At 44.0% G+C, this 25,986-nt stretch overlaps 1 protein-coding gene across 1 annotated transcript; it reads right to left on the reverse strand.

Annotated features, from left to right (window-relative positions):
• Positions 1–24,581, reverse strand: LOC134396558 (serum paraoxonase/arylesterase 2-like). The gene is given in 10 exon segments (XM_063123078.1): positions 1–281; positions 915–1,043; positions 3,016–3,097; positions 5,120–5,320; positions 6,263–6,389; positions 8,460–8,525; positions 8,528–8,624; positions 9,960–10,015; positions 13,517–13,587; positions 24,308–24,581. Coding segments are annotated over 10 exon segments (1,062 nt in total). The 5' UTR covers positions 24,382–24,581; the 3' UTR covers positions 1–122.
• Positions 24,582–25,986: the final 1,405 nt, after the last annotated feature.

Genomic DNA, 25,986 nt, shown 5'->3' on the forward strand with positions numbered 1-25,986 from the left:
TCTCAGGTTAATCTTTATTGAAACAGAGGTTGAAGTTAGCTGGTCCAGAACGGCAGGTGGCAGGAAGTTTGGCTCAGATGACACCAACCTTTTCCACTTGGTCAAAGTCCACATTGAGCCAGCTACAGCCGGCAGTGAAGTCCTCTGTGAAACACAGTGCCAATAAGCAGGTCCTTGCCATACACGGTAGCCACCGAACTCCCTTGAATTACAGACCCATCATCAATATACACTTGGGTGACCATAGGCTTCTCAGAAAGGATGCCCTGGATGCGAAGCACCTGAAAGGTAGCAAATATTAACATTGGCTAGCCTGATCTTTACATGCAATCTGTGTTATCAGCCACGAGAAGCCTGCTGCCAGGACTTCAAAGTCCACATTGAGACAAGTCTGGTCTGTCAACAGTTCAGGAGATATAGAAGCAAAGAAGAAGAAATCCAAAGAACCAAACATCATTTATTTATTATATACCAGCCAACCAGCCGATTCCTTCAAGGTGGTTTTGCAATCATAAAAAGCCAAAACACATTTTAAAAAATTGAAAATGAGGAACACAATATGCAAAATATCAAAATACTAAAAAGCCAGCAGTAAAGCTAATAATCAGAACAACAGATCAAAGATTAAATGCCTGCTGAAAGAGGAAGTTCTTCACCTGGTGTCTAAACGTATGAAGTGAAGACTCCACGGGCATCTCCCTGGGAAGGGCATGCCACAGATGGTGGTGGTAACTAGAGACAAAGCTCTTTCCCTTTCTGTTGCACCACTGTGGGTGGCGGAATTCAGAAAATTGGAAAGGAACGTCCCATCAAATTTTGGGCAGGATCATCTTAATAAGAACTCATAGATTCTGGTACCATCTCATTTATCCTGGTTAGAAAGTTGCCACCCTGCCCAAATAATGTCTACTAACCTCTGAGCCAGGAAGGTTCTCCAGATCATAAAATAACAATTTCATGCCATTGGGATGACAGCCAGTCCAAATGTCTCCAGTGTATGGATCAACCGACAGGTTATCAATTAGAGTGTCCAACTGCAACACCTAAACAACACAGAAAAAACCAAGCAACACAGAGGTCAAGCTTGCAAGTGCCGTATGTAATAATGAAATCCATTATTTCCCCCATAGCTACTACGTAACAACATAAGAAGAGCCATGCTGGATCAGACCATGGGTTCATCTAGTCCAGCATTGTCTTCACACAGTGGCCCATCAGCTGTTGTAGGGTGACCATATGAAAAGGAGGACAGGGCTCCTGTATCTTTAACAGTTGTATAGAAAAGGATATTTCAGCAGGTGTCATCTGTATACATGCAGCACCTGGTGCCTTCTTTTGTATCTGGTCACTCTAGTATAGCTGCTGCAGCTTTAACTGTTGTGATGAAGAGGGAATTTCACCAGGTGCTGTATGCATACAATTGACACCTGCTGAAATTCCCTTTTCTATACAACTGTTAAAGATACAAGAGCCCTGTCCTCCTTTCTATATGGTCACCCTGCTGTTGACCAGGAACCCATAAGCAAGACACAAGGCCAACAACACCCTCCTGCTCATGTCCCCCAGCAACTGGTGTATATAAGCTTACTGCCTCTGATACAGAAGGCAATAGACATTTATTGCTCCCTTCAGCTGGAAGGGAGACAGGGGGCATTTATTGCAGTTAAACTGAAACATAATTATATTGATACTGTTCAGACGACACGCTAAGCCATGGTAGTTAAGCATTTTGAGCTAAACATTATGGCTTAGCATGTTGTGTGAATCATTCCTAACTATGGTGGCTACATAACCATGGTTTAAACATGCTCACTAACTGTTTGCTGCAAAAAGGTTAGCAGCCTAACCATGGCTTAGTGTGTTGTTGTCTGAACAAGCCCCTTGAGTACATCCATAAAACTCTGGTTGTTAGGAGCACAGCTGCCTTATACCGAGTTCAAAGCATTGGTCCATCTAGCTAAATATTTCCAACAATACTTTTGCTTTTTACTAGAGACCCCAAGATCTATCAACAAGAACCAAGTGCAAAATAATGGCTGGGTTGGGATGGGGCAATAGCTGAGATCCCCTTAGAACTCAGCAGCAGAGCACCTGCTCCACCCACAAAGATGCATTCAGCCCCCAGCAATGAGCTCACAGCACTTGCACACAGAAATCTACTCCTGATTTCCCTCTGTGCTTCCTTAATTTCAGCTGCCTAAAGTGAATCTTTTTTGTGGCTGCTTTGGTGGTTGAGCAACTAGGAGTCTTCACGATCTGCTAAAAATCACCCAGAGATCTGACACCCCTCTAGTTGCCGCTGCCGTTGCTGTGCAGCTGAAATCCCAACAAGTTTGCTAGGAAACAAGCTGCACATGGAACGAGTGCCTTGTTTTCCAGCAGAAATTCCCCGCTGTTTGGCAAGCTGTCGGGACCGCAATTCTGCTGGGAAATAGGGTGCACAATCCCCACATGCTTTATTTTCCAGCAGAATCACTGTTTCTACAGAGAAACAGCATGTGGGGATCCTGTGCCCTGTTCCTCTGCAGAATGAGAACATGGAGAACACAATTTTGGCTGCACCCTGTGTGCCTTATTTATCACCAGAACTGCTTGGATTTTGGCTGCACAGCCACTTCTGGCACCAGGGTGGGTAGGTTTCACAACCCCTGCAGGATTCCAGGGAGGCAAAGAGGTCCCTGAAAGCTGCTCCATCCTCATTCAGGGGAGGCCTTTGGGGCTCACTGGTATTTTACCCATTCAGGGGTTGCCTATGGGGACCCACTGGTATTTTACCCATTCCCCTTCAGAGAATGTCACCAACACCTCACTGGCATCAACACACAACAGAATTCCTAAGCACCAACAATATTAATTCATTAATGTGCACCCATCTATTCTCATGTTCTTACACAAATAATTATATTACTTGGTGTGTGTGTGAGAGAGAAGGGGGCATTACCAAACATCCCTGCTTTATTTCAGATATGCAGACCATACCTGGACAGTTCTCTTCCAAAACTGGCCAAAGCTTACCTTTAAAGGAGTTAAACTCAAATTAGCATGTTTTTCGAAGACATGAATGTTATGACCCAGCAGATCGGCAACGTAGAGGTACCTTAAAATGAAATAAAACAGTTGAAAGTTTGTTTCCTTTTATGAAGGTCTTCCAGTTTTACAAATGTTGGCTTGGAACACAGTGAATTTTTTCATATACTTATTCATAAGAGGTGTTCAAGTTGGATAGTTAAGATGCTCATAGTAATTTAGGGTAAAGTTTTAAGAAATTTTAATTTGTGGTGTGTGTGTGTGTGTGTGTGTGTGTGTGTGTGTAAGAGGGAGGGGGAGAGAGAGTGACCATATCTGTAAGATCAGTGTCATCAGTAGGATTGGGAAAAAATACTATATTTTTATATTCCTCCTAAATTCCAGCAGTGAAATTACTGGAAGATTTCTAAGATAGTAGTTTACTTATGGAAACTGACCCTACGGTATTTATCCCTGGGATGTTAACTGGACTACTCCTATAAGCAGCAAGAAATTCACAGCAAGAAAACACTTACCTATGATCTTGAGAAACCTATTAAACAAGTCTCTGGGGAACTCCCCACATGACCTGATTGTAATCAACCATGGTGCGGACTAAGGCCAGCATCGAGTTGACTATTAGTCAACGGCATGTTTGATTGACACATCCCCGCTCTTCCCCCACCCTCAGTCCTCCCATTGGCATCCCATCAGCCATTGCGAGTTCTGCCGGCTGGACTAAAGCAGCAGCAGCCACTTTGGTCACCCTTGTCAGGGGACCCTACAATTGCCGAAAATAACCAATGGTGAGCGACAAAATAGACAACACGATAACCAACAGTTGTTCAGATCATCAACTCTGCATGGTCATTTGTGCTGGTTATTTTGGACATATTGTGATGTGGAAAAGTCGCAACAGATGACACAATAACCAACTGTTGACTGTTTAACCCACGGTTGGTTATCATGTCATCCAAACCCAGTCTCTGTCTATCCATCCTCGCTTCCCACCTCAGCTACACTATTGGGCGTGTTGGGGCAGCATGTTCTTAAACTATGGTAAGAAGCAGGATTCTCCAACCTGGTGCCCTCCAGATACTGGATTACAACTGCCATCATTCTGGACCATTGGGCCACCTGGCTGGGTCTGATGGGAGGTGTCAGTCCAAAACCTCTAGAGGGAACCAGGTTGGGAAAGGCTGGCATGGAGGAACAGAAAGATCCTGCAGGCTCATGCACTCTCTCTTTCCCGGCAAACCAGTTTACTGTTACATCCAAATTCAGCCCAAATATGATTTGCATAAAGAATAGTTTACCTGCTTCGGATGTAACAGCAAACTCTGATTCGATGAAGAAGGTGATGAAGGGGAGGTGCACGTGAGCCCAATGTTTCTTTATGCCAAGAGGAAAAAGTAGGCCCAGTTCAGATGTTTGTGGGGGCCCCCCACACACACATTTCACTCCCTGTTCTCAGAAACAGTTCTTTTAATTCTCCTCATTAACTTCTGAGCATTCACACACTGATTTAGCACAATTAGAAATCAGCCATCACTTCATTTTCACATTAAGGTGGATGTCAAGTATGACATTAGTGCCTTAGTTATTACATTTCAGGAAAACAAATGCCCCATTAGTTTGGCAATCAGAGTTTGAAACTCTAAAGAGCAATAAGTCAAACAGAAAAACAGCAATAGTTCACATCAATGGAACACCTGTTAGTTTACATTTTTTTCTAAAAAAACAACAACCCTGGGATAATTTAATACTGAGACCAATTGAGAACCACCATGAACTCTTTTGTCCACACAACCGAAGGTGTGCTGTGGGCATGTTAAGCCTGCACTTTTTGGAACTTTTCCTGCAGCGCATTCCAAAACTGGCAAGGAAAATGTCTGGCCATTTGGCCTTGCAGGTCTAACAGCAGGGGATCACCTGTTGGCCCTGCTGCCTTCAGGACACATGCTGAGAACCTCGTCGCCGCCACCACCATCAGAGCCATGGCACCATGCCACTGCCACTGCCAGTCACAGCCGCCGCTCCCTTCTCCCTGCACTCGTTTACCCAGCGGTGGTGGTGATTATGGGAGCAGAGCTTTCATCAATAAGAAACCTACTTCTCATCGGGTGACATGTTGATGCCGTTGGCAGAGTAAAATCCTGCAGCCACTTCTTTAACTTCTTTTGGGCTGTAGTAGACAACATTTGTCCAGGTCAAGCCCAGGAACATCTCCAAGGACACTAAGATGGTCTCTGTGAAATAATGATCGTTGGTGGCATAGAAACTGTCGGGGCCGAGAGCCACAATGTCATTCACACTAGAACAAAAAGTAAAGAGTTGCCTAGTCTACTTTGTATAGACATTGAAATCTCTTTACACACAGCTGCCACAGATCATTTCATGGGCTGAAGTCAGAAAGCACCAAGGTCACACATAGTTTTAATTGTTTTATTGCTTTAAAATTGTTTCTACTGGTTTTAATTTGTTTACAATTAAAAACTTTTTTTAGCTGTGTATAGTTATGTGTTTTATCTGCACGCCACCCTGAGATCCCAGTGATATAGGGTGGGATACAAATGTAGTAGTAGTAATAGTAGTAGTAGTAGTAGTAATATGACAAAGGAGGTCTGAGCAGGTCCAGTCAGACAAGCTGTATCCAATTTTTGATCTCATTCAAACATACTAGTGCTCATACTTGACAGTATAGATTATACATGGAGTAGACCCACCAAAATCAATGGGACTTAAGAAAATTATGACTAATTCTGGATCCAACCCTAGAGGTATTAAATGGATGTTCAGTATATTTTGCAAAAGGCCTTATATACATTAAGCTGCACTCCTCAAAGTCAACAGAGGAAGAATTCCTTTGATAGTATATTGCCACACTTACTCTGGTTACTCATACTATGTAGGTATCAGGTTAGTTGCTCAAACTCTTTAAATGTGGGTTTCACTGACAATTGCTCAAGGTTCACAACAGACCCTGCTTATTTGAGGAACAATGAAAACAAATTCACAGTAAGCTGAAGTCTGGGGTAAAGGCCAAGAGACCTTGTAAAGCCACCCCTCCCCCCAGTTAATTCCCTCCATCCTCTTCCAACTGTCAACAGACCAAATCCCCATCCCACCCCCAACTGGCATTCCATGCATCTCCCAACTCCCCCTCCTACTTACCTTAACATTATATACGTTAAGCAAATACCTTCCTCCTCCCCATACCGAACACAAACCCCAAACATGGGTCATTACAAAATACCTTGGCAGGAGCTCATGTTTGATAGTTTTAAGGTGCTCAAGAGAATTGTCATCCTCCACAAATTTAAAGAGTTCCACCGTTGACTTGTATTGTGGATGATTTACAACAAAGAGGTAGACCGCATCATCTAGGGAAAGTGAAGGCGAGTGAGTTTGACAGAACTTGCAATGGAACACAATTGCCTTTTCAAGGGCTTATATGGCAAAATAAAGATGCCCTTAAATATTTCCCTGTATCTAGTGATCTTCTACTGCAACTGGTGGAGAGTCCTACATGTGAAGAACATGTTTCCACCTTTGCAACCCTTCCCCACCCCCCAGGAACCCAAGGTGGAATAAGAGGACAGATCCACTGATCTGCCGTCTTTCCATGCAACCTAATGTAAGCCCCCTTCATGAGTTACAAGGTTGCGTATCATGACTGTAGCCACACTGTTGGCTTGCTCCTGGTGTTGTGTAGGCAGCCCACCATACCACCACTCCCCAATATGTTCAATGTGTGTATGTGGTGAGATATTGACACACAGCTGGCTCCTAAATACATCCAAAGACAGCAACTGCCTGAAAATTCATTGCCACCACTTCCTTTGAACCATAACCCCAGGGCTGGAAGCTCTGCCCAGGTTCGAAAATCACTAAATCCAGGGTGAAAACACTGAGTAGCCAGAATTCCTTCATCACCATGGGTTAAATCTAGCACAGCTTCCCATTCCTTCATGCCTGTAGCACAAAAAACCAGTTTCTCACGTGAGAGGAAGGTGAGTTTATAAAGTCGAACAGCTGAAGCTCCACAGCCAAGTTAAAAAGATTTATTTATGACCAGAAAAGGAGGGTGAACAGACAGTAAACAGATCAAACAAAGGGCACAACAAACAAAATAAAAATACAGTTTCTAACTAACTTGGGACCCAATCCTATGCATATTTAGACAGAGAAAAGTCCTACAACTCTGGGCGTCGCTGTCTGGGGCATGCTGGAAGTTGTAGGACATTTTTCTATCTAAACATGCATAAGATTGAGCCTTCAACCACATCTCAAGTCCATGATCATTCTTACATGCAACAAATACGCAGGGTCAACATGAACCTTCAGAAGATAATTTTCCATTGCACAACACTGAATTTGGAGATTTAGGAAAAGAGGACAAGGGGGAGTTGGATCCACCAATCCAGAGTAAGGAGGTGGGAAAGGACTTCTAGGCCCAATCTAATGGTAGAGCATTTCCTCCCAATCAGGTGGTCTAGGACTCACACCTTGGGGCATAGTCTGCTTGGCAACCTAGGTCTGTCATGCAGAGGTTGTTTGACAGGTCTATGGGGAGCAGGCAATAAAGCTTTAGGTCAGGGATGCACATTTTCAGCCCCAGCATGTATCTGGGAGAGGGAGTAGAGAGCCTCTCCTGAATCTCCTCCTCCGGTGATTCTGAAACATAATTTCATAGTTGCTAACCATGGTGGAGAATATGAGGATCTCTGGGCAAAGAAGTGGAGAGCAGAGGTGTTGGTGAGAATCTCACTTGTGATGGTTTGTATAGTGCCTAATATGTCTTTTGTTCTGGGAAAGGCTGCATGAGCATGGGACCCATGGGAGCTCAGAGCAAAAGGATCCTGACGTTAATGTGCTAAGCTGCCCACCTTGATTGTACTTTGCATTCACGACCTTTGTGTCCTCTGCCCTACTTGAGAAGATTTACCCTTCTGTATTGTCCAAAACATGGGAATTCCAGGCAAAGGCAAATGTGTTCCTGACATCCAAATTACCTCCTTAGTCAAATGATCCAGGAGGGTAACTTCAGCTTGCTGGGAAGTATGGTCCAATCCTGAAACATCCTCAGCTCAGGAAAAGGCTTCTCCCACTTCTTCCTTCTCCCATCTTATCATCCATTTACCCTTTTGCACATGCTATAACAAGCAGGACTCTGGGCCACACAAGAATAAGGGATGAGAAGCCATGACCCCTTGCATCCTCTGGATTAATCAGTAGCTTTAAAAGGCTGGGGAAAATTCGGCCACTGACCCTACAAACAAACATGACTTGACCACAGCACCACCCTGAGAGCATGTTTCAAAGCCATGGTCACCAGCCAAGGTGACTGTCTGACTCCAGTTGGAAAGCTAAGAACATGGGGACTGGGGACATCCAGTGACAGGTTCCAATTCCTTACTCTATAACCCTTGCTTATGGGCAGATCTACTTACCCTGACCAACGTATAGGCTGATCCCATGAGGGTTAAAAGACGCCAGATCAAAGCCACGGCTGATTTTAGCTCAACTGGCTGAGGGTTTTCTTCCTTTAAATCCATCAGAAATATTTTCCCTCTTTTATCCGGGGCAAAGCTTTGTAGACCGGGATATTTTAAACCCTTGGAAACAAAATAAAGTAGGCCTTTTGTCACAGGAATATTCCATTGAGAGAGATACGATTAAGAATTTGCCTTTAATTTGTGAACCCAAGTTGGACCCTGATGTGCTTTACCTGTAGTACAGCCTTTCTCAACCTGGGGCGCTCCAGATGTGTTGGACTGCATCTCCCAGAATGCCCCAGCCAGAGCTGGCTGGGGCATTCTGGGAGTTGTAGTCCAACACATCTGGAGCGCCCCAGGTTGAGGAAGGCTGCTGTAGTATATCTAAGATATATTGATCCTGCTCACACTTCATAGCAAGAAGTATCATAGTTCCTCAATTTAGGTACCCAAGGGTCCACCAGTCCTTTGGAACTCTTTTCATTTTTACCTCCTCTCTTTCTATATTGTTTGGCAAATACATATTCTACCAGCACAACAGAATCATAGAATAGTAGAGTTGGAAGGGGCTTTTAAGGCCATTGAGTCAAACCCCCTGCTCAGTGCAGGAATCCACCTTAAAACATCCCTGACAGATGATTGTCCAGCTGCCTCTTGAAGGCCTCTAGTGTGGGAGAGCCCACAACCTCCCTAGGTCACTGGTTCCATTGTCGTGCTGCTCTAACAGTCAGGAGGTTTTTCCTGATGTCCAGCCAGAAGCTGGCTTCCTGTAACTTGAGCCCATTATTCTGTGTCCTGCACTCTGGGAGGATCGAGTACTTTTATCAGTGAAGGCCACTACTAGAAATGCAGTAGCGGCATGAAGTATTGAGATGCGCAGGCAGCCACATGAAGCTCTGGGGGGACCCTGAGGAACTCTGCCCACATTGACCCATACAGGCATACCCAGCACCAACTCACAAATCTATTCAGTTCAGCCTTGAATTTAACCACTAGCCTAGTCGCCACCAGTGACTAGCGATTCTATCCTGGTGAGCAAGCAAGTTGGCAAAGGAGGGAGGAATTGCTCCATCCCTTTTCTGCCAGCCCACTGTATATCTGTGCTAGCCGTGAAGGAAGGCAAGCCCTTTCCTCCATGGCCAGCAGAGAAACCAAGCAAGCTAGCAGTCAGGAGAAGCGAGCTGGTGGATCTGCTTGGTCGAAGAGGCTACTATCCTTGTTTTTAAAAAGTGTCCGGCTAGGACATGCAAGCCTGGTTGAATTGATGAACTAACTCAGACCCATACTCTCATTCTTTAGCAGACAGTCCATTATGGGTATTGTGGCATCAAATTACAGATATGGTTAAAGTTACACTGTAAAAAAGTAAAATAAATCCAGCTTGCAATTTGCAACCGTTCCTTCCGTGCACAATAAACTCAAATACAACTTTCCAGATGGAAGAGAAAGACTTACAGAGCTAATGAAAGCGAGGCCATTTGGAAGTATGTCAATGTCTTCTGAGCCAGCCTCTGCAAAGGGGACAAAAACGAGCGTGAGCAGAGACATCCATGAGAGATGGAGCACACAGTCATTTTTTAATGACTGGAAGCAGCCTATGCAGTTGTGGGTCACGACTTTAGGGAAATGGTCAAAGCTCAGTGCTAGAGAAGATGCTTGCTGTGCAAAAGGTCCCAGGTCTAATCCCCAGCACTTCCAGATAGGTCAGGGGAAAGCATCTGTCTGAAACCCTGGAGAGCCACTGCAAGTCAGTGTGAATCAAGGCTGTGCAGAAAATCTCCAGAGTTTTAGGACTTCAATTCCCAGAAACACCTCCCGCATGGCCATTGGTCAGGAATGCTGGGGGGCTGAAGTCCAAAACATAAGAAATGCCATGCTGATCAGACCAAGGGTCCCTCTCGTCCAGCACTCTGTTCACACAGCAGCCAACCAGCTATTGACCAGGGAGCAACAAAGCAGGACATGGTGCAACAGCACCCTCCCACCCAAGTTCCCCAGCAACTGGTGCACACAGGCTTACTGCCTCGGATACTGGAGGTAGCACATCACCACCAGGGCTGCTAGCCATTGATAGCCTTGTCCTGCAGGAATTTATCCAACCCCCCCTTTAAAGCCATCCAAGTTGGTGGCCATCACTACATCTTGTGGTAGTGAATTCCATAATTTAACTATGCGCTGTGTGAAGAAGTACTTCCTTTATTTGTCCTGAATCTCCCACCAATCAGCTTCATGGGATGACCCCGGGTTCAAGCATTCTGAGAGAGGGAGAAGAGTATCTCCCTATCCACATTTTCTACACCATGCATAATTTTGTACACCTCTATCATGTCTCCCTTTAGCCTCCTTTTTTTCCAAGCTAAACGATCCCAGTTGATGTAACCTTCCGTCGTAGCGGAGATGCTCCAGCCCCTTAATCATTTTAGTTCCTCTTTTCTGCCCTTTTCCCAGCTCTATTATATATATATATATTAGGTGTGGTGACCAGAACTGTACACAGTATTCTAAGTGTGGTCGCACCATAGATTTGTATGAAGGCAGTATGATGCTGGCTGTTTTATTCTCAATTCCCTTTTTTATAATGCCTAACCTTCTGGAGATTTCTTTCTGCCCACCCCTGGTGTTGACAATGCTGAATGAGATGGACCAATGGTCTGACTCAGTGTATGGAAACTTCCTAACTCATCAACTGAAGCCCACTGGCGCTATTTATTTACAGCTTAGCCCAATGCATCTTTATCAACACGTTCCACAGAGGTCAATGGAGCCTGCAGACTGAAGACAGGGAATAGGGTGTTACTTCTTACCAGTAGAAAGATATACTGGCCTTTGCCCATATATACACTTCCATGTACCACATAGTTAAGGCAACTGTGATGTTCTTATTACTAAAAGCCTTTAGTTGGGAGATGTAGCTACTGTGTATGGTTTTTTAATGGTCTTATATAATGGGACATGAAGGAGTGAAAAAATCAACAAGAATGGTAGAATTATATCCCATAATTTACAGATGTGTTGGGGAAAGTGGAGCCCCTGGCTCTTTCTGCAGGGACAATTAGAGCTTATTCAGCTATGCTAACATTTTCAGGGGCCATCACACAGCACACATACACAAAAGATGCATCCTATAAAAACTGTGTTCACAGCACACATACACAAAAGATGCATCCCATAAAAACTTCGCCTTCTCTAACAGGGGGATGTGCTATCACGGGGAAAAATTTCACAGGCAACAAGCTGCCCAAAGATAAATTCTCTTATCTGCGACTCCAAACTGTAAAAGTCTCCGTTGCTACGGAGATCCCTCCTGCAAGAAGCAAATGCAGTAAGACGAAGGACTGCAAAGCTGACTAATCTTTGGCTGGGAAGGAGGGCTGGGTCACAGCACTTGTGAACCAGGGGCTTAACTATCTCTCAAAATGCCTGTTTTACATTGGTATTCAAAGCACACGGCCTCGGTTCCCTTCTTTACAGGCTCTGTCATTCACAAACCTCTCCCTTTTTTGGCTTTGTGTTCCAGAAAGAGAACAACTCATCGTGCCCGCAATGCCACCCTCTGAAATAAGTGGCATGGGAATTCTGACACTATTTCATGAAGCATCAATTATTTAGGTTTTGCCAAAAATAGGGCACTTCCACATCAATCTGTATGAAAGCGTTTCGTGCCGGACAAATCAAAGTGGTTGAAAAAATAGCTCAGTGTCTTGTTATTGGCAAGAACGATTTCTTATATAACAAGTTTGTACTTGCGAAGTTGATCGTGCCAAACGTAGCTCACCATAGTAACAGGTCACTTTGGGCAGCGCTATGCTTGCAGCAGGATGAGGAGTCGGAAGACCTGGGTTCAAATCCCCACTCAGCTACAAAGCTCACTAGGTGACCTTGAACCAGTCATTATCTTTTGGCTTAACCAACTTCACAGAGTTGTTGTGAGGGAAGAAGGTGGGAGAACCATGTATGCTACCCTGAACTGCTCAGAGGAAAGCTAGGATAAAAATGGAATAAAGAAATATTTTGTGCGATAAACACAGCTACTGTGCACACTTCGGTATGTCCCATAATTAGCATGGAAAACGGTTAGAATAAGTCCACTTAAACATGTGTCTGAGAACACTGAGAGGGTGAGGATCCCTAGGTACATGCAATATTAACATACACACAGGAACTGTCACAAAACAAGATTTAATTGATAAGTCTCACTTTAGGTGAGACCTAGATATGTGAAGGCCCGGTGGGGGGATGGAAACAAAACGTTAAACATTTTTAAAAAGACTTTTTTGTTTTTTTCTGAAAAATTGAAAAAATTGGAAAAAAAAGATATCAGTTTTTCTATGAGAATGGGTGCTTTATGTCTGCTTGACACTGTGGAAGACTAGCAGAGACATAAATAATTTTCTTTGTTACTAATGTGGATGGTTTCTTCTGGGTTTTTTTTTTTAATTCTTTTTTGCCTCCTCATAAACTGGCAAAACCAAAGAGGCTCCTTACAGTTCAGGTATTCCTTACACTTCAGGAGCTTGTAGCAATTTTTTTAAAAAAATTAAAAAGTAAATTCAATTTGTAATAATTGTTAGAGTACACTGTACTTTTAATATACTAAATGTGATAATTCTATGGCAAACCAACTTGTACATAATTACATTTTTGTTCCTAAAGTAAAGTGACTTTCAATCTGTAAAAAGTGCTAATAATACATTTTTTCATTTTTTTCAAAAATTTCTGTTTTACATTTTTTCCATGGCTTCAAAATTTCCGGAAATTTAATATCTCTAGTGAGGCCGGCAACTGTTGCACCAAACTTGCCCAATCCCAAGAGGGAAAAACATTTCTCCAGCTCCAACATTCATCCACTTTCACTGGCTGCAGTCTCACATGCATTATTACCACACAACATGTCTCTAGTTAACTGAGAATGTGGAATTTCCAGAACGCGGAATTTCCAGTCCAACTAGCTTAAACATGCAGCAATGACATTCAAAGGATACCAATTCAAATCAGGCACGCAACAGACCTACCAATTCCTTTAATAAGTTGACAGTTTGGAAGCCGCTTTGGTTTCAATTCCCGTGAGGCGCACGTTCTATGTCTGCAAGAGAAAGGTAGCATAAACATCTTAAAATGATAAATGATAGTATAGCAAATGGAAAATATCTAAGAACATAAACGCAACTCTGCTGGATCAGACAAGGGGAAGGGTCCAATGGTGGCCATGCGCTTGAGCAAGATCAATAGTGCTTACTAGTGCAAAGGGTTTCCCAGAAAACCCATCATGCTAGCAAGTACTGCTGATCTTGTGCAAGTACTACTGATCTTGGTTTATGCTAGTGCAACATCATTGGCACTTGCACATGGACACCATGTGCTCCAGTATTCTGCTTCCCACAGTGGGAAACCAGATGTCTCCAGGAAGCCACCAGTAGGACATGAAAATTCTTTTGTTGTTGATCCCCAGAACTGATACTTCAGCTCAGAGGTTTCTAGTAATTGCATATAGACACTTAAACATTGTGTTCCTCTCCCAAGGACTTTTGGTACATGTATTTTTCCTTGCATCCTACTGAAGACTCATTGCCCAATTCTTCGCTATCATTGTTCATTGCCCAGTTTGGATGATCTGAAAGACTTACACATCTTCATCCCCTAGGAATGATTCATTCTAAATGGGACGCTTCCCAGGTTCTGTTGATTTCCTCCGAAATATCAGTTTATTTCAGTAATGTTATATCAAGGAATGCCTTAAGTCCTACAGAGCAGTCTTGTACAGGTCTACTCAAAATTGGTCCCATTGAATTTATTGGGAACTAGCTGTACCCGGCCACGCGTTGCTGTGGTTCAGTCTGGTTAAATGGAAAAGAAAGAAAAGAGAAAGCGCACATTTCTAATATGTTTAATTTCACAATGCTTGTGGGTATACAATATTTTTTGTTGTTCCATTGTCTGTGCAGATATAGAGATTGTCTGGTTTGCCGACTCTAGAACACGCAACATATAATTGTCCATGTGAGAACCAATCCGTGTCTAGATCTAAACCGCACAATTCTAAAGATTGGCCCTGAGCTTTGTTGATGGTGATTGCAAACGCCAATCGAATTGGGAATTGCAATCTCTTAAATTGAAATGGCATATCCGTTGGAATCATAGGAATGCGAGGAACGAGGACATCTTCACCTTTGAAAGGTCCTGTCAAGATTGTTGCTTCTACGACGTTGCTCAGTAATTTTTTTACTGCAAGCCGCGTGCCGTTGCAAAGCTTTGGCTGGTTGATATTTCGCAACATGATAATTGGCATGCCGATTTTCAATTGTAATACGTGCGGTGGAATCCCTGGGAGATCGAGTGAATTCAAAAATTCTGTTGGATAATTAACCGCTTCATCTGCTTCCACAACAGTGTCGACGGACTTGTATGTGAATGCCTAGCTTTGAATGTTAGACTGAATAATATTGTTAAGTTGGATGCTTTGGAAATGTTGCACGTGGGAGTTTCAATGAATTGCATGTTCAATGGCAATTTCAAAGCGGAATGAGCAGTTCTTCCACCTGGTAGCAATGGCGCACCTATTCCGGACGACGCAAGAGCTAAGGCTATGTCATTTTGGGATCGAATTGCTGCCAGAATCAATCTAATTAGGAACGTTTTACCAGTTCCTCCTGGCGCATCTAAGAAGAAGATTTCTCCAACCCCGTTATTGACAGTTTGCATTATTTGATCGTAAATGCCATTTTGCTCAAGCGTTAGCTTAGGAATATTTGATTGCACATACGACAAAAGATCACCCGTGTTGTAATTTTGTTCACGACACAATTCTACATCGAACGAAGCAGGAGCAGATCGATTCGGTGATGGCATTCCCAATTGATTGAGAACTGTGTTCGCGATTTCTAAGCACAAATCTTCAATCATTATCAACGCTTCGTTGTAGATTTCTGCTGTGAAATCCATGTTCATATTTGAATTTTCCTTGCGTATTCGATGGAAAATATCTTCAGCCATGTGCGATTTATATTTCTCCCATAACTCTGTTGGAGATGAAGGATAGCAGGTGGTCAATATGATGGCAAACAATGCATGAATTTGATTTGGATGTGACGTGTTGTACGCATCATTAATGCATACATCCCAGTGTCGGTCGTTCTCCAATAAATTCAGAGCTTGACATGCACTGCGGAAAGTGGGATGTGTAATGCCGTTGACAATTCTCAATTGCTGGAAAGACGTTGGACCGGGCACATTTACCAACAGCATGCAAAGAAAGAAGCATTCATCTTGATTGGGATGCACGGTGTACAGTCTGCCTATCGTAGTCTCTTTGAATACGCCAGGTTGTCCGTCGACTCGCTCTCCTCGTTTGCGTCGTTCAAATGATTTTCTACTCGCATTCCATGTGCAATACGTAGGCACTTCCGAATACAGCAGTGTTTTCGCAAACGCGTCATTTTGACATAACGTGAAGAAAGCAGTTAACATCAAAATTTCAAAGCGATCAGTGAAGAACTTTTGGAGATTTTAGATTGCAAAACATTAAAAAAGGAAGAAAGACAAACTAAAAAACAAAGCTAAAATTTAAAAAACTAATGAAATATTTCAATTGAAACGCAGAAAATTGGAAACACTGAAATGGAATCGTACAATATGTAGTATAGCATGTGTTGCTTTTACGTCCAACAGATGGCAATGTTTTTCAAAAAAAGAATGTTTTTACCTGTCACAGGTGTAGTGAGGAGGTTAGTGGGTTTTGGCCCCTCTGCTAGGCAGGGTATATAAAAGCCCAGAGGCCTCCTCTAAGCCACTTATGCAAATAGGAGAGAAGGCAGAGGCAGTGGATTGGCCTACTGGTTGGTGATGTCACAATGACTTCTCTCCTATTTGCATAAGTGGCTTGGAGGAGGCCTCTGGGCTTTTATATACCCTATTTCTTCGATTCTAAGACACACTTTTGTCCCCATATATAATATAATTACATAAAAACACGCGCGTATTCGAATGCAACGTTGTGTCAAAATTTCAAAGCAATCGGTGAAGAACTTTCAGAGATTTTAGATTAGGAACAAACGAACATTTACATTTTTATTTATATAGATAGATTACTCCCAGATAAATTGGTATAGGATTGTAAACTTAAATACTCTGCTATAATCTGTACCATTTCATATCAAAACTACTTCAACAAAAGCCAAGAACAATAGTAATCATCCAACACCTAATCACGTACAAAGGTCATCCATGCATTTCCATAACGAAAATCTAACATGACTCTCTATTCAACCTTTCCCAACCTGGTACTCACCAGATAGATTAGACTGCAACTCCCATATTTCCCAGCCAATGGGCCATGCTGTCTGGGAATTATGGGAATTGCAGCCCAACACATCTGGAGGGCATGAGGTTGGGGAAGACTGCTCTATTTCAAGGTTCAATGAACTGTTTTTAGGAGATGCAGTGACAGCCAACAATTTGGATGGCTTTATAAGGGGGTTGGATAAATTCCTGGAGAAGGTTACTAGTCCTGATGTCTATGGACCACCTCCAGTATCAGAGGCAATAAGCCTATATACACCAGTTGCTGAGGAATAGAGGTGGGAGGTTGCTGTTGCACCAGGTCCTGTTTGTTGGCCACTGTGTGAATAGAGTGCTGGACTAGATGGACCTTTGGTCTGATCCAGCATGATTCTTATGTTCTTAGGAGACCCAGAGGTCTCAGGAGGCCAATGACTTCTAAGAGGAACAGTTTAGGATATAATCATTTTAGGACATGCAGTAATAGCATCACACCCCTGCTGCCTTTATCTTTCCCAAGTATTTGTAACCTGGTGTGCAGAACAAAGGAGTTTCTGTGCTAAGCTTCCAGCACCGGTACAAGAAGACACCCAGCAGCCACCCTGTTACCACTCCTCAATTGGGCTAACACCACCATCAGAACTGATTGATCAGTGTTTCAAAAGGAAGCTACTGTGTGCCATGCAGCAAAGCATATTTTGAAGGCCATGAAAGCTTGTAAGGGGAGGCATAATGACTGCCTGCCTCTTACACCTCATCCTCCCAGCTGGTGGAAGACAAGCAGCCACACACCCCTTGCTTTAGTGAAATATCGTGGCATCAAGAGTGCATTAATAAGTCCTTTTAAGGCTTGGTAGTGATGGGGCATTCATTTTCCTATTGCAGCACAAACTTCTGTTTGTGTCATGCCAAAGAATTGCACCCACTGCACTCAAGACAGCATGAAGGGCCACATTGGAACTATCTTGAGAAGCGGAAGGCCCCAAATAATTAGCAGTTTGACGCCAATGTACATTTTGGGATGCATTTACTACATTTCAGCACCAGTCAAGCTGCCCCTATCGGCCCCTCCCATTCTGAGAGAGGACAACCAGCTAGAGAACATTCAGAGGTAAGCAAGAAAAACACTGATGGCTGCAATCTAATGTATATTTACTTCGGAGTACAGATATGAAGGCCGGGGGGGGAGGGGGGGAGAGAAGAAGCAGGAAGATGAAAAGAATAAGAAGAAAACTCTTTCTTTCCCCCACCCTAGATTTTTAAGGGGGGGGACAACCAAACTGTTTTTTTCTGAATTCCACCCCCCACCCTGAGTGTTTTATGGAAAATTTGAAGAAGGTTGTTTTTGCTGAATTTTTCTGTTTTCCAGTTTCCCCCCAAGTGTTCACATCTTTACTTACAAGTACAACCTCCACCTGTGCCAAGGACTTTTAGAATTGTCATTTTAAATATTTAAATGTTTTAATATTGGAACATATTTAATATATTCTTAACTTTTGTATATTTCTATTTATAGGTTTTTAATATATATGTTTTAGATTTTGTAATGCCGCATTGAGGCCCATCATTAGGCAAAAGGTAGGATGATTAATAATAATAATAATAATAACAATAATAATAATAAATCCCAATGAACTTAAAGGGGAATGTAATCATATTTATACCCCACCCTTCCTCTGAAGGAACTCAGGTGCCATCACATGGATATGATAATACCTCTTTTTCCTCACAACAACCCTGTGAGGAAGGCGATTGGTCCAAGGTCACCCAATGACCTTTGTGTCCCAGTCTCATTCAAACCACTACATTACACTGACTCTGAGGAAACATGAATTTCAAACACATTACACTGAAAAGAATGGGGAAATGTTTAACTTGATCGAACAAATGTTTAAAAGAAAACTTCTCAAATATTTAAAGAGATTGCCAAAGCAAAGGGGTGGGCAAGGACACAAGCTAGGGCTCAACCCAGTGGGAAGACATCTAGCGGTGCTGAAATGCATGCCAGTGCTCCCTGCATTGAGCAGGGGGTTGGACTTGATGGCCTTGTAGGTCCCTTCCAACTCTACTATTCTATGATTCTATGCTCTGCGTTCAGCCGCCATTCATTTTAAGGGACTTGTACAGGAGATCTCCCTAGCGAATCATGCGCTTAAGATGAACATCCAGAAACACTTCCTGGCCCATCTCAGTTCTAGACAATGGAACAATTTGTGGAATTGCTTCCACAGATGTTTTAAGAAGAAATTGAATGCACAGCTATCAGCATTGGTTTACGTGTAGAGAATTCTGCTGTTGCAGGAACCTGGACCAGAGCAAAATCTATGACCATCTACTCTCAGCCTACGCAATCCAAATCAGGATGTGCCAGAAGCAAAGAAGAGCCCCACAGAAAATGCCTGCAAAGCAATTGTGTTCAGATGAATCAATAAAGCAAAGCAAACTGTACACTACATGGAAGCAGGGCAGTGGAGGGGGAGGAGGCTTCAGATCAAGTATACTTGACCAGACATAAAACTCATCCACGACCTCAAATGCAGTGGGCTGGATCCAGAGCTGTGCAGAGCAGAATTCAGCAAATTACTGGAGGCAATGTGGAGAGGACATTTTTGCCCACTCCTCCTCCACCCTGCAGCCCCGTATGCCCCGAAAATCTGCTCCAGGAGGTTGGGAAGCCCTCCAGACTAGCATGGGAACTAGCACTGGGGGCTGCAGGGAAAAAGCCCTTCCCCCCAGTGGGAACTCCTGCAGTATCCGGGCTACTTCTGAGAATGGAAGGAGCCCTTCTGCTTGTGGATCAAGAGGTCTGGATCCAATCCGGTATTGGACACTTGCACATGAGCAAAGTTTTCCAAGACAGAAGCTGAAGGATGCACATTTGTAAACCATTCCACATAGTCTCTCTGTAGCTGAAGCAAGAATGCCTGAGGAAGTCCCAATAAAGATGCAGTAGTAAACTTTTCTTCTAGGGATTCCTCCATAACAGTCTGCCAGAAAGAGGACAAAACGGAAGACAGCAGAGACCAAACCATGGCTATCCTTCCTACATCGCCCTGTGGCATCTAAATAGCAGCTAGATTCACCCGCTTTTCAAGTTCTCCATTTTACTGCTGCATAAGTACGATTGCAACATAGCAGGCTTACATTGAAGAGTGCTCTTACCCAAATGCAAATATGTCAAAGAGAACAAAGAATCTGAACAAATGACTGTAAAGCCTTCTGTAATACATTTCCAACCAGGGCACTATCTTGAGCTGATATACAGCAGAGGTATACAGCCTTCAGATCTCTGGGCCTTTTGTGAACCGCCCAGAGAGCTCCAGCTATTGGGCGGTATAGAAATGTAATAAATAAAATAAATAAATAATAAATACAACTCCCATCAACCCTCACCCCCGGCTATGGCTGGTGGGAGTCATAGGCCAAAACATCTGAAGAGCCACATATGACCCACCCCTGTTATACAAGCTTCCCTGGAAGTTGCAATACAATCTTTTATGTGTCTACTCAGAGGTAAGCCTCATTGAGTTCAACGGAACTTACTCCCATGAGTGTATAAGATTGCAGCCAAAGTGGGATTCACGCCATGTAAATGTGTTTGAATTTTTGGCTGCCACCCCTTTATTCTTTCCCCCAGAAAGGAATGTTTTCTCTTCACAGTTTTAAGCAGATTCTTTTGTATTTCAGTAACTGCACACGGAGACCCATTGTATTTATTGTGCTTCAATACAGTTCATCCACTAAGAAGGGTTTTACAAAGCTTCGGGTCTTGTTTCCTCTGAATACACACTGGGTCTAACTTGTTGCATTAACCCTCTCGGCAATTGCACAAATAATGCAGTTCATTGCGTACTACTTGTAAACCATAAGGCCGCCGAAGTGATTCCCTCTGGAGTTTTCGACAAAACGACTTGGCCTCAAATCACCAATGCTTTACTAGTTGAAATATCCTGCTTCCAACCATGACAACAACACATTTATGATGCTCCCAAGTTTTCCTTTCAAGCCTAACAGTTGTGGCATACTTTTGCCATGTCCGCAAAAGCAAAACATTACGCTGTCTTTGGCTATTTAGCGCCAAGCGCCTAAAACACATTTGTTCTCTCAGAAGACACTTTCTGCCACGTGTAATAATGCAAGGTAGAAAGAGGGCCTCAGGGCACAATCCTATGCATATTTAGACAGAAAAAAAACTCCTACAACTCCTAGCATTCCCCAGCTAGCATGCCAGATGTTTTCTGTCTAAACATGCACAGGGTTGTGTTTTTAACAGTGCTATCCTATACATGTCCACTCAGTCCCATTAAATTCAGTGGCACTTACTTTCAAGTAAGTGTGCATAGGACTGCAGCCTAACCAACCTAAATACACATGGAAGTAAGCTCCAAGTACAACAAATGGACTTCTTTTAAAACAAACGTGTTTAGGTGCAGGATCTTTTGTTGCCTTCTTCCCCACACTTGCAATCAAGTAATTGTATGGCGGGAACAGCCGCCGCCATTTTGTGAGCTATGCTATCTGGTCAGACCAGAAAGGGAGATTGCCATGGGCTATTCACAGGTGTACATTGTACTGTAAGCCGCTGCTCTTTGTCTGTCACTCTGGCTAAACAGCGGGGGGAGGAAACACTTCAAATAAATAAATAAATAAATAAATGTTGAGGCATTGGTTTGCTATTCAAACAATGTTAAGGTCCAACTACAAGAAGAGCACCACAGAGTGAACCATCTGCAGACGCAGAAAGGGAGAAAATAAAGGCAAATAAACAGACTTCTCTCTTTACCCAACCCAGAGGACTACAACACTCTTCCATCCAATTAACTGTCCAATTAGCACAATGTTTGCTCATATTCCAAAAATAGATGCCCGTTTCAAAGTCAGAAGGAATTATGCTTACACCTCAACCAGAGGTTAAATGTAACAACCTTCTTCTCTCAGCAAGAGTACAGCCTTTTTATAGGCTTACCGCCTCCGATACCGGAAATGTTCAAAATTGTGTGGGGCACCTCCACGGATACAGGAGGTTCTCCCCTTCATAAAGTCACTCTCCACAAGTAGCAGGTGACATAAATGATGTTGGAGGTGAGCCAGACTGGAATGCTTCCCTACCTCACGTGTTTATTATACTCTTGTTATAGGATGCCTGAAAAGGGCTGAAGAGAACCTCAATCCTCCTCCTTCCTTCCTTCCTTCCCTCCCTCCCTCTCTGCCCACCAGTGGTGTAATGGAAAATGTTGAAGTGCAGGCACTGATTAGGACAATCCCCATAGGTGGAACAGCTCCCAAGAAGAGGCCAAAAGTTCAGGTGGTTGGGTTGACCCATATCAACAACCCATCCCCATCAGGAGCAGGTCTTTTGCAAACCTGACGGATCTTATTCACCCATTCATGACCAAGCCACCTCAATGTACTCAACAGGGAACAATATTTTGTTAGTGGGAAAATTCATTTCCCCCTAGCTAATGTGGGGGTTACAGCTTAGCGCAGAGGGAGCAGGGAATTCTGAGAGGGGGTGATGGGTGACATCAGCCTCCCTGCTAATAAAAGAAATTCTGGCGTGGCATCCCTGTGAGACCCGGCTGCACTACACCACTGCTGCCCACAGCAGGCCTGGGATGCCTGGACACAACTGCCAAGGTGCCTGTGGTGCTTCTAGACATAAGGTTTTGAGAGCACCATCACCCTGCCTCAGTCACAGAATTTTACAGAAGGTCCAGATAATCCACGAAGTAGGAAAAGACAGAAGAGCTTCACAACGCCTTCAGATCCTTTGCACTTGGGACCCTCCATTTGGCAGCACTCCTGTTGTGTGGGGTCGAAGCTTGAAATGGCATCACAAGAGTGCTTCCAGACAGACGGCTCCTGGTGCTATAAGCTAAAGGCCTTGTGCAGCTATTTGCCTCTCCCTCTTTAACAGGTTTTTGGTGTGCTTCCAAACAAGGCTTTTATTGTGTAATCTCCCTTACACAATACATACATGGGATCCACATGTCAACACTGGGTTCCATTTGTTACCCTCCCATGTTTTCCCACAGCTTCTTTCATCTTTTGTCTTACCTGGGCGGGGGTGGGGTGGGGAATCAGCTAAGGAGGACAAGACAGAAGAGCCTCTCAATGCCTTTTGAATGCTAGTGCTAGAAGCCCTCTGTCTGGAAGGACCCCTTTGTGATACAAAAAAAGATGGAAGAAGCAATGGGAAAAGACATGAAGGTTACAAATGGAAGATATTGTCCATCAGAACCACTGGTAAAATTCCATGAATGAGGCAGAGTAATAGGAAACGAAAAACTTTGCGTGGAAGCACCCTAAATCTTACCCAGAATCAACATGCAATCGCTAAACAAAGAAGAGCCATGCTGGATCATACCAAGGGTCCATCCAGTCCAGCATTCTGTTCACACGGGCCTGGTTCAGACAACACCCTAAACCACAAAATGGTTAAGGGAATGCATAATGCATTCCCTTAACCATTTTGTGGTTAAGCAGCATGGTTTAGCGTGTTGTCTGAACCAGGCCAATGTAGCCAATCAGCTGTCAACCAGGGACCCACAAGCAGGACATCAGTGCAACAGCACCCTCCCACCAAGTTCCCCAGCAATTGGTGTATAAAGGCATACTGCCTCTGATATTGGAGGTAACATTTAGCCATCAAGGCTAGTAACCATTGATAGCCTTCATTATAATCCTCTACCAAACTAATGCACTCGAGATGTTTTGGACTACACCACTCATCATCCCCAATCACTGACCATGCTGACTGGGGCTGCTTTTCCTCCTGCTCCACGCCCCAAACTATATTCTAATCATTAGAATATAATCTAATTAAAGGAACACAACTTTCCCAGGGCCTAACAATTCAGTCATTATGAACTCTCCCCTCTTTAAACTCCTGCCCCCACACCCACTTTTTGAGCCAGGGAAGCTGCTGCGTCGCTCCTTTTCTATCACGCGTCGAATTAACAGCTCATGCTTTTTAAACCCGGACCTGATGCAGAGACCAATACCCACAAGGCTTAAACATACTGCGTCTGCTTCGAAACATGCAATGAATGCATACTCCAAGCCGTTTCATGCTGATTAAGTACGCCTCAGCAAGCGTTAGGCAGGCTGCATCTGGGCGTATTTACCTAAGAGAAAGTCACACTCCCCCTTCCCCCCCCCCGAACACATCGGGACAGAACTTCCAAGTAAACATGCATACATAGGATTGTACTGCTGATGCAGGGCTTGATAAAACCGAGGGTGACTAAACCAAACTAGTCGCATCCACACAGGTCCCAAGCATGTTTATCAGTAGCACAATGGAGACTGTTATAGCCTGCGCTTTCCTCTATGCACCGATTCCCACCCGCTGGTCGGGCCAATGAGAGGCTGCAACGCTTAACACAGAAGCAGACCGATCTCGTGCAGAGTGAAGCGTCCCAAGCCTCGTCAAACCGTGGGGATGAGACAAGATCAGGCGCCCCAACGGACCCCGCGGGACTGACTCCGGAGCACACCAGGGTGGCGCGACAGCACCCGCGTCTTACCGAAACGCCATCAGCCTTTCTCCGATCAGGGCGGCCAAGATGCCGACGACAGCCAGCGCCAGCAGCTTCCCCATCGCTCAGCAGCCTCAGTGGTCCGCGTCGACCCGAGAAGCGGCGCAGACGCGACCCTCTCTGTCGCCCGGGCGAGTTCAACAGGAAGTTTGGTGGCCGAGAACTTCGCGCGTCCCACCTACGGGAAAATGCCCCAAGCAAGGGCACCAAGCTCCACCTTTGCGCGCCGGTCGCCTCCGAGGCTGGAGCCGATGCAGAAGAGGGAGGAGCGGACACGATCCCTGCAACGTTTGGGGAAGGGCGTGGGTTGCCCTTTCGGCCCCTCCCGCCCTGGAAGGGTTCATCTCCCGAAACAGGCGTTACTTTAGATGTGCGTCTCGCCCCTATATCTTCTTTTCATTTTGATTCCAGTATCAGCGCAGGCAGGGTAACTCTTCTACTCTATTCTGGAGTAAAATTAGCTCTTAAAAGTTCCTCCAAAACGCACATCCGGCATGGCTAGGGCCCCGATCCGGACTGGGTAAAAAAACCAACCTCTTGGTAAAAAATAAATTTAAAAATTTAAAAAGGGGCAGCTTTTTCTTAGCTTTTAAAGTCATATCCTAACGCAACTAAGGAGGCGGAGGTAAGAGGAGTTAAAGTAAATGTGGTCAGCAAGGAGAGAACCTGCTTTAAGCCCTTCCCCAACCTTGTGCCCTCCAAATGCTGCCTGGGGATTATAGGAACTGCAGTCCAACACATCTGGAGGGCACCGGGTTGGGGAGTCTGATGTCAAGGACAAAGGGAGGCAGTGGGCAACGGTGTTTCTGTTTATTGTATCACGCTGCTGTTATCCTGCTTTTGCACTGAAGAGTTTTATCCACGGAAGTACCTTTAGGGTGACCATATGAAAAGGAGGACAGGGCTCCTGTATCTTTAACAGTTGCATAGAAAAGGGAATTTCAGTAGGTGTCATTTGTATATATGGAGAACCTGGTGAAATTCCCTCTTCATCACAACAGTTAAAGTGCAGGAGCAATACTAGAGTGACCAGATTTAAAAGAGGGTAGGGCACCTGCAGCTTTAACTGGTGTGGTGAAGAGGAAATTTCACCAGGTTCTCCATATATACAAATTACACCTGCTGAACTTCCCTTTTCAATACAACTGTTAAAGATACAGAAGCCCTGTCCTCCTTTTCATATGGTCACCCTAAGTACCTTACTTGGTTAACCTCAGATCTGGCAGCTGCTGGCCCAAGGGCATCCCGTTCAAAAGCTGGCAGGCAGTTCTAGCTGCAGTGTTCCTACATACTATGAGCTCTTCTTTGGCTGGGTTCAGACAAGACAATATCCAATGGTGGTTTAAGTAGTCAACTGTCTGTTGAGTGGTCAAGGATTGGTTATTATTATTATTATTATTATTATTATTATATTTATTTATTTATATAGCACCATCAATGTACATGGTGCTGTACAGATTACACAGTAAATAGCAAGACCCTGCCGCATAGGCTTACAATCTAATAAAGTTGTAGTAAACAATAAGGAGGGAAAGAGAATGTAAACTGGCACAGGGAAGTGTAAACAGGCACTGGGTAGGGTGAAGCTAACAGTATAGAGTCAGAACAAACTCAATATTTAAAAGCTATAGGGAAAAGAAAAGTTTTTAGCTGAGTTTTAAAAGCTG

Source organism: Elgaria multicarinata, chromosome 1 (genome assembly GCF_023053635.1).
Source record: "Elgaria multicarinata webbii isolate HBS135686 ecotype San Diego chromosome 1, rElgMul1.1.pri, whole genome shotgun sequence".
Lineage (NCBI taxonomy): Eukaryota > Metazoa > Chordata > Lepidosauria > Squamata > Anguidae > Elgaria > Elgaria multicarinata.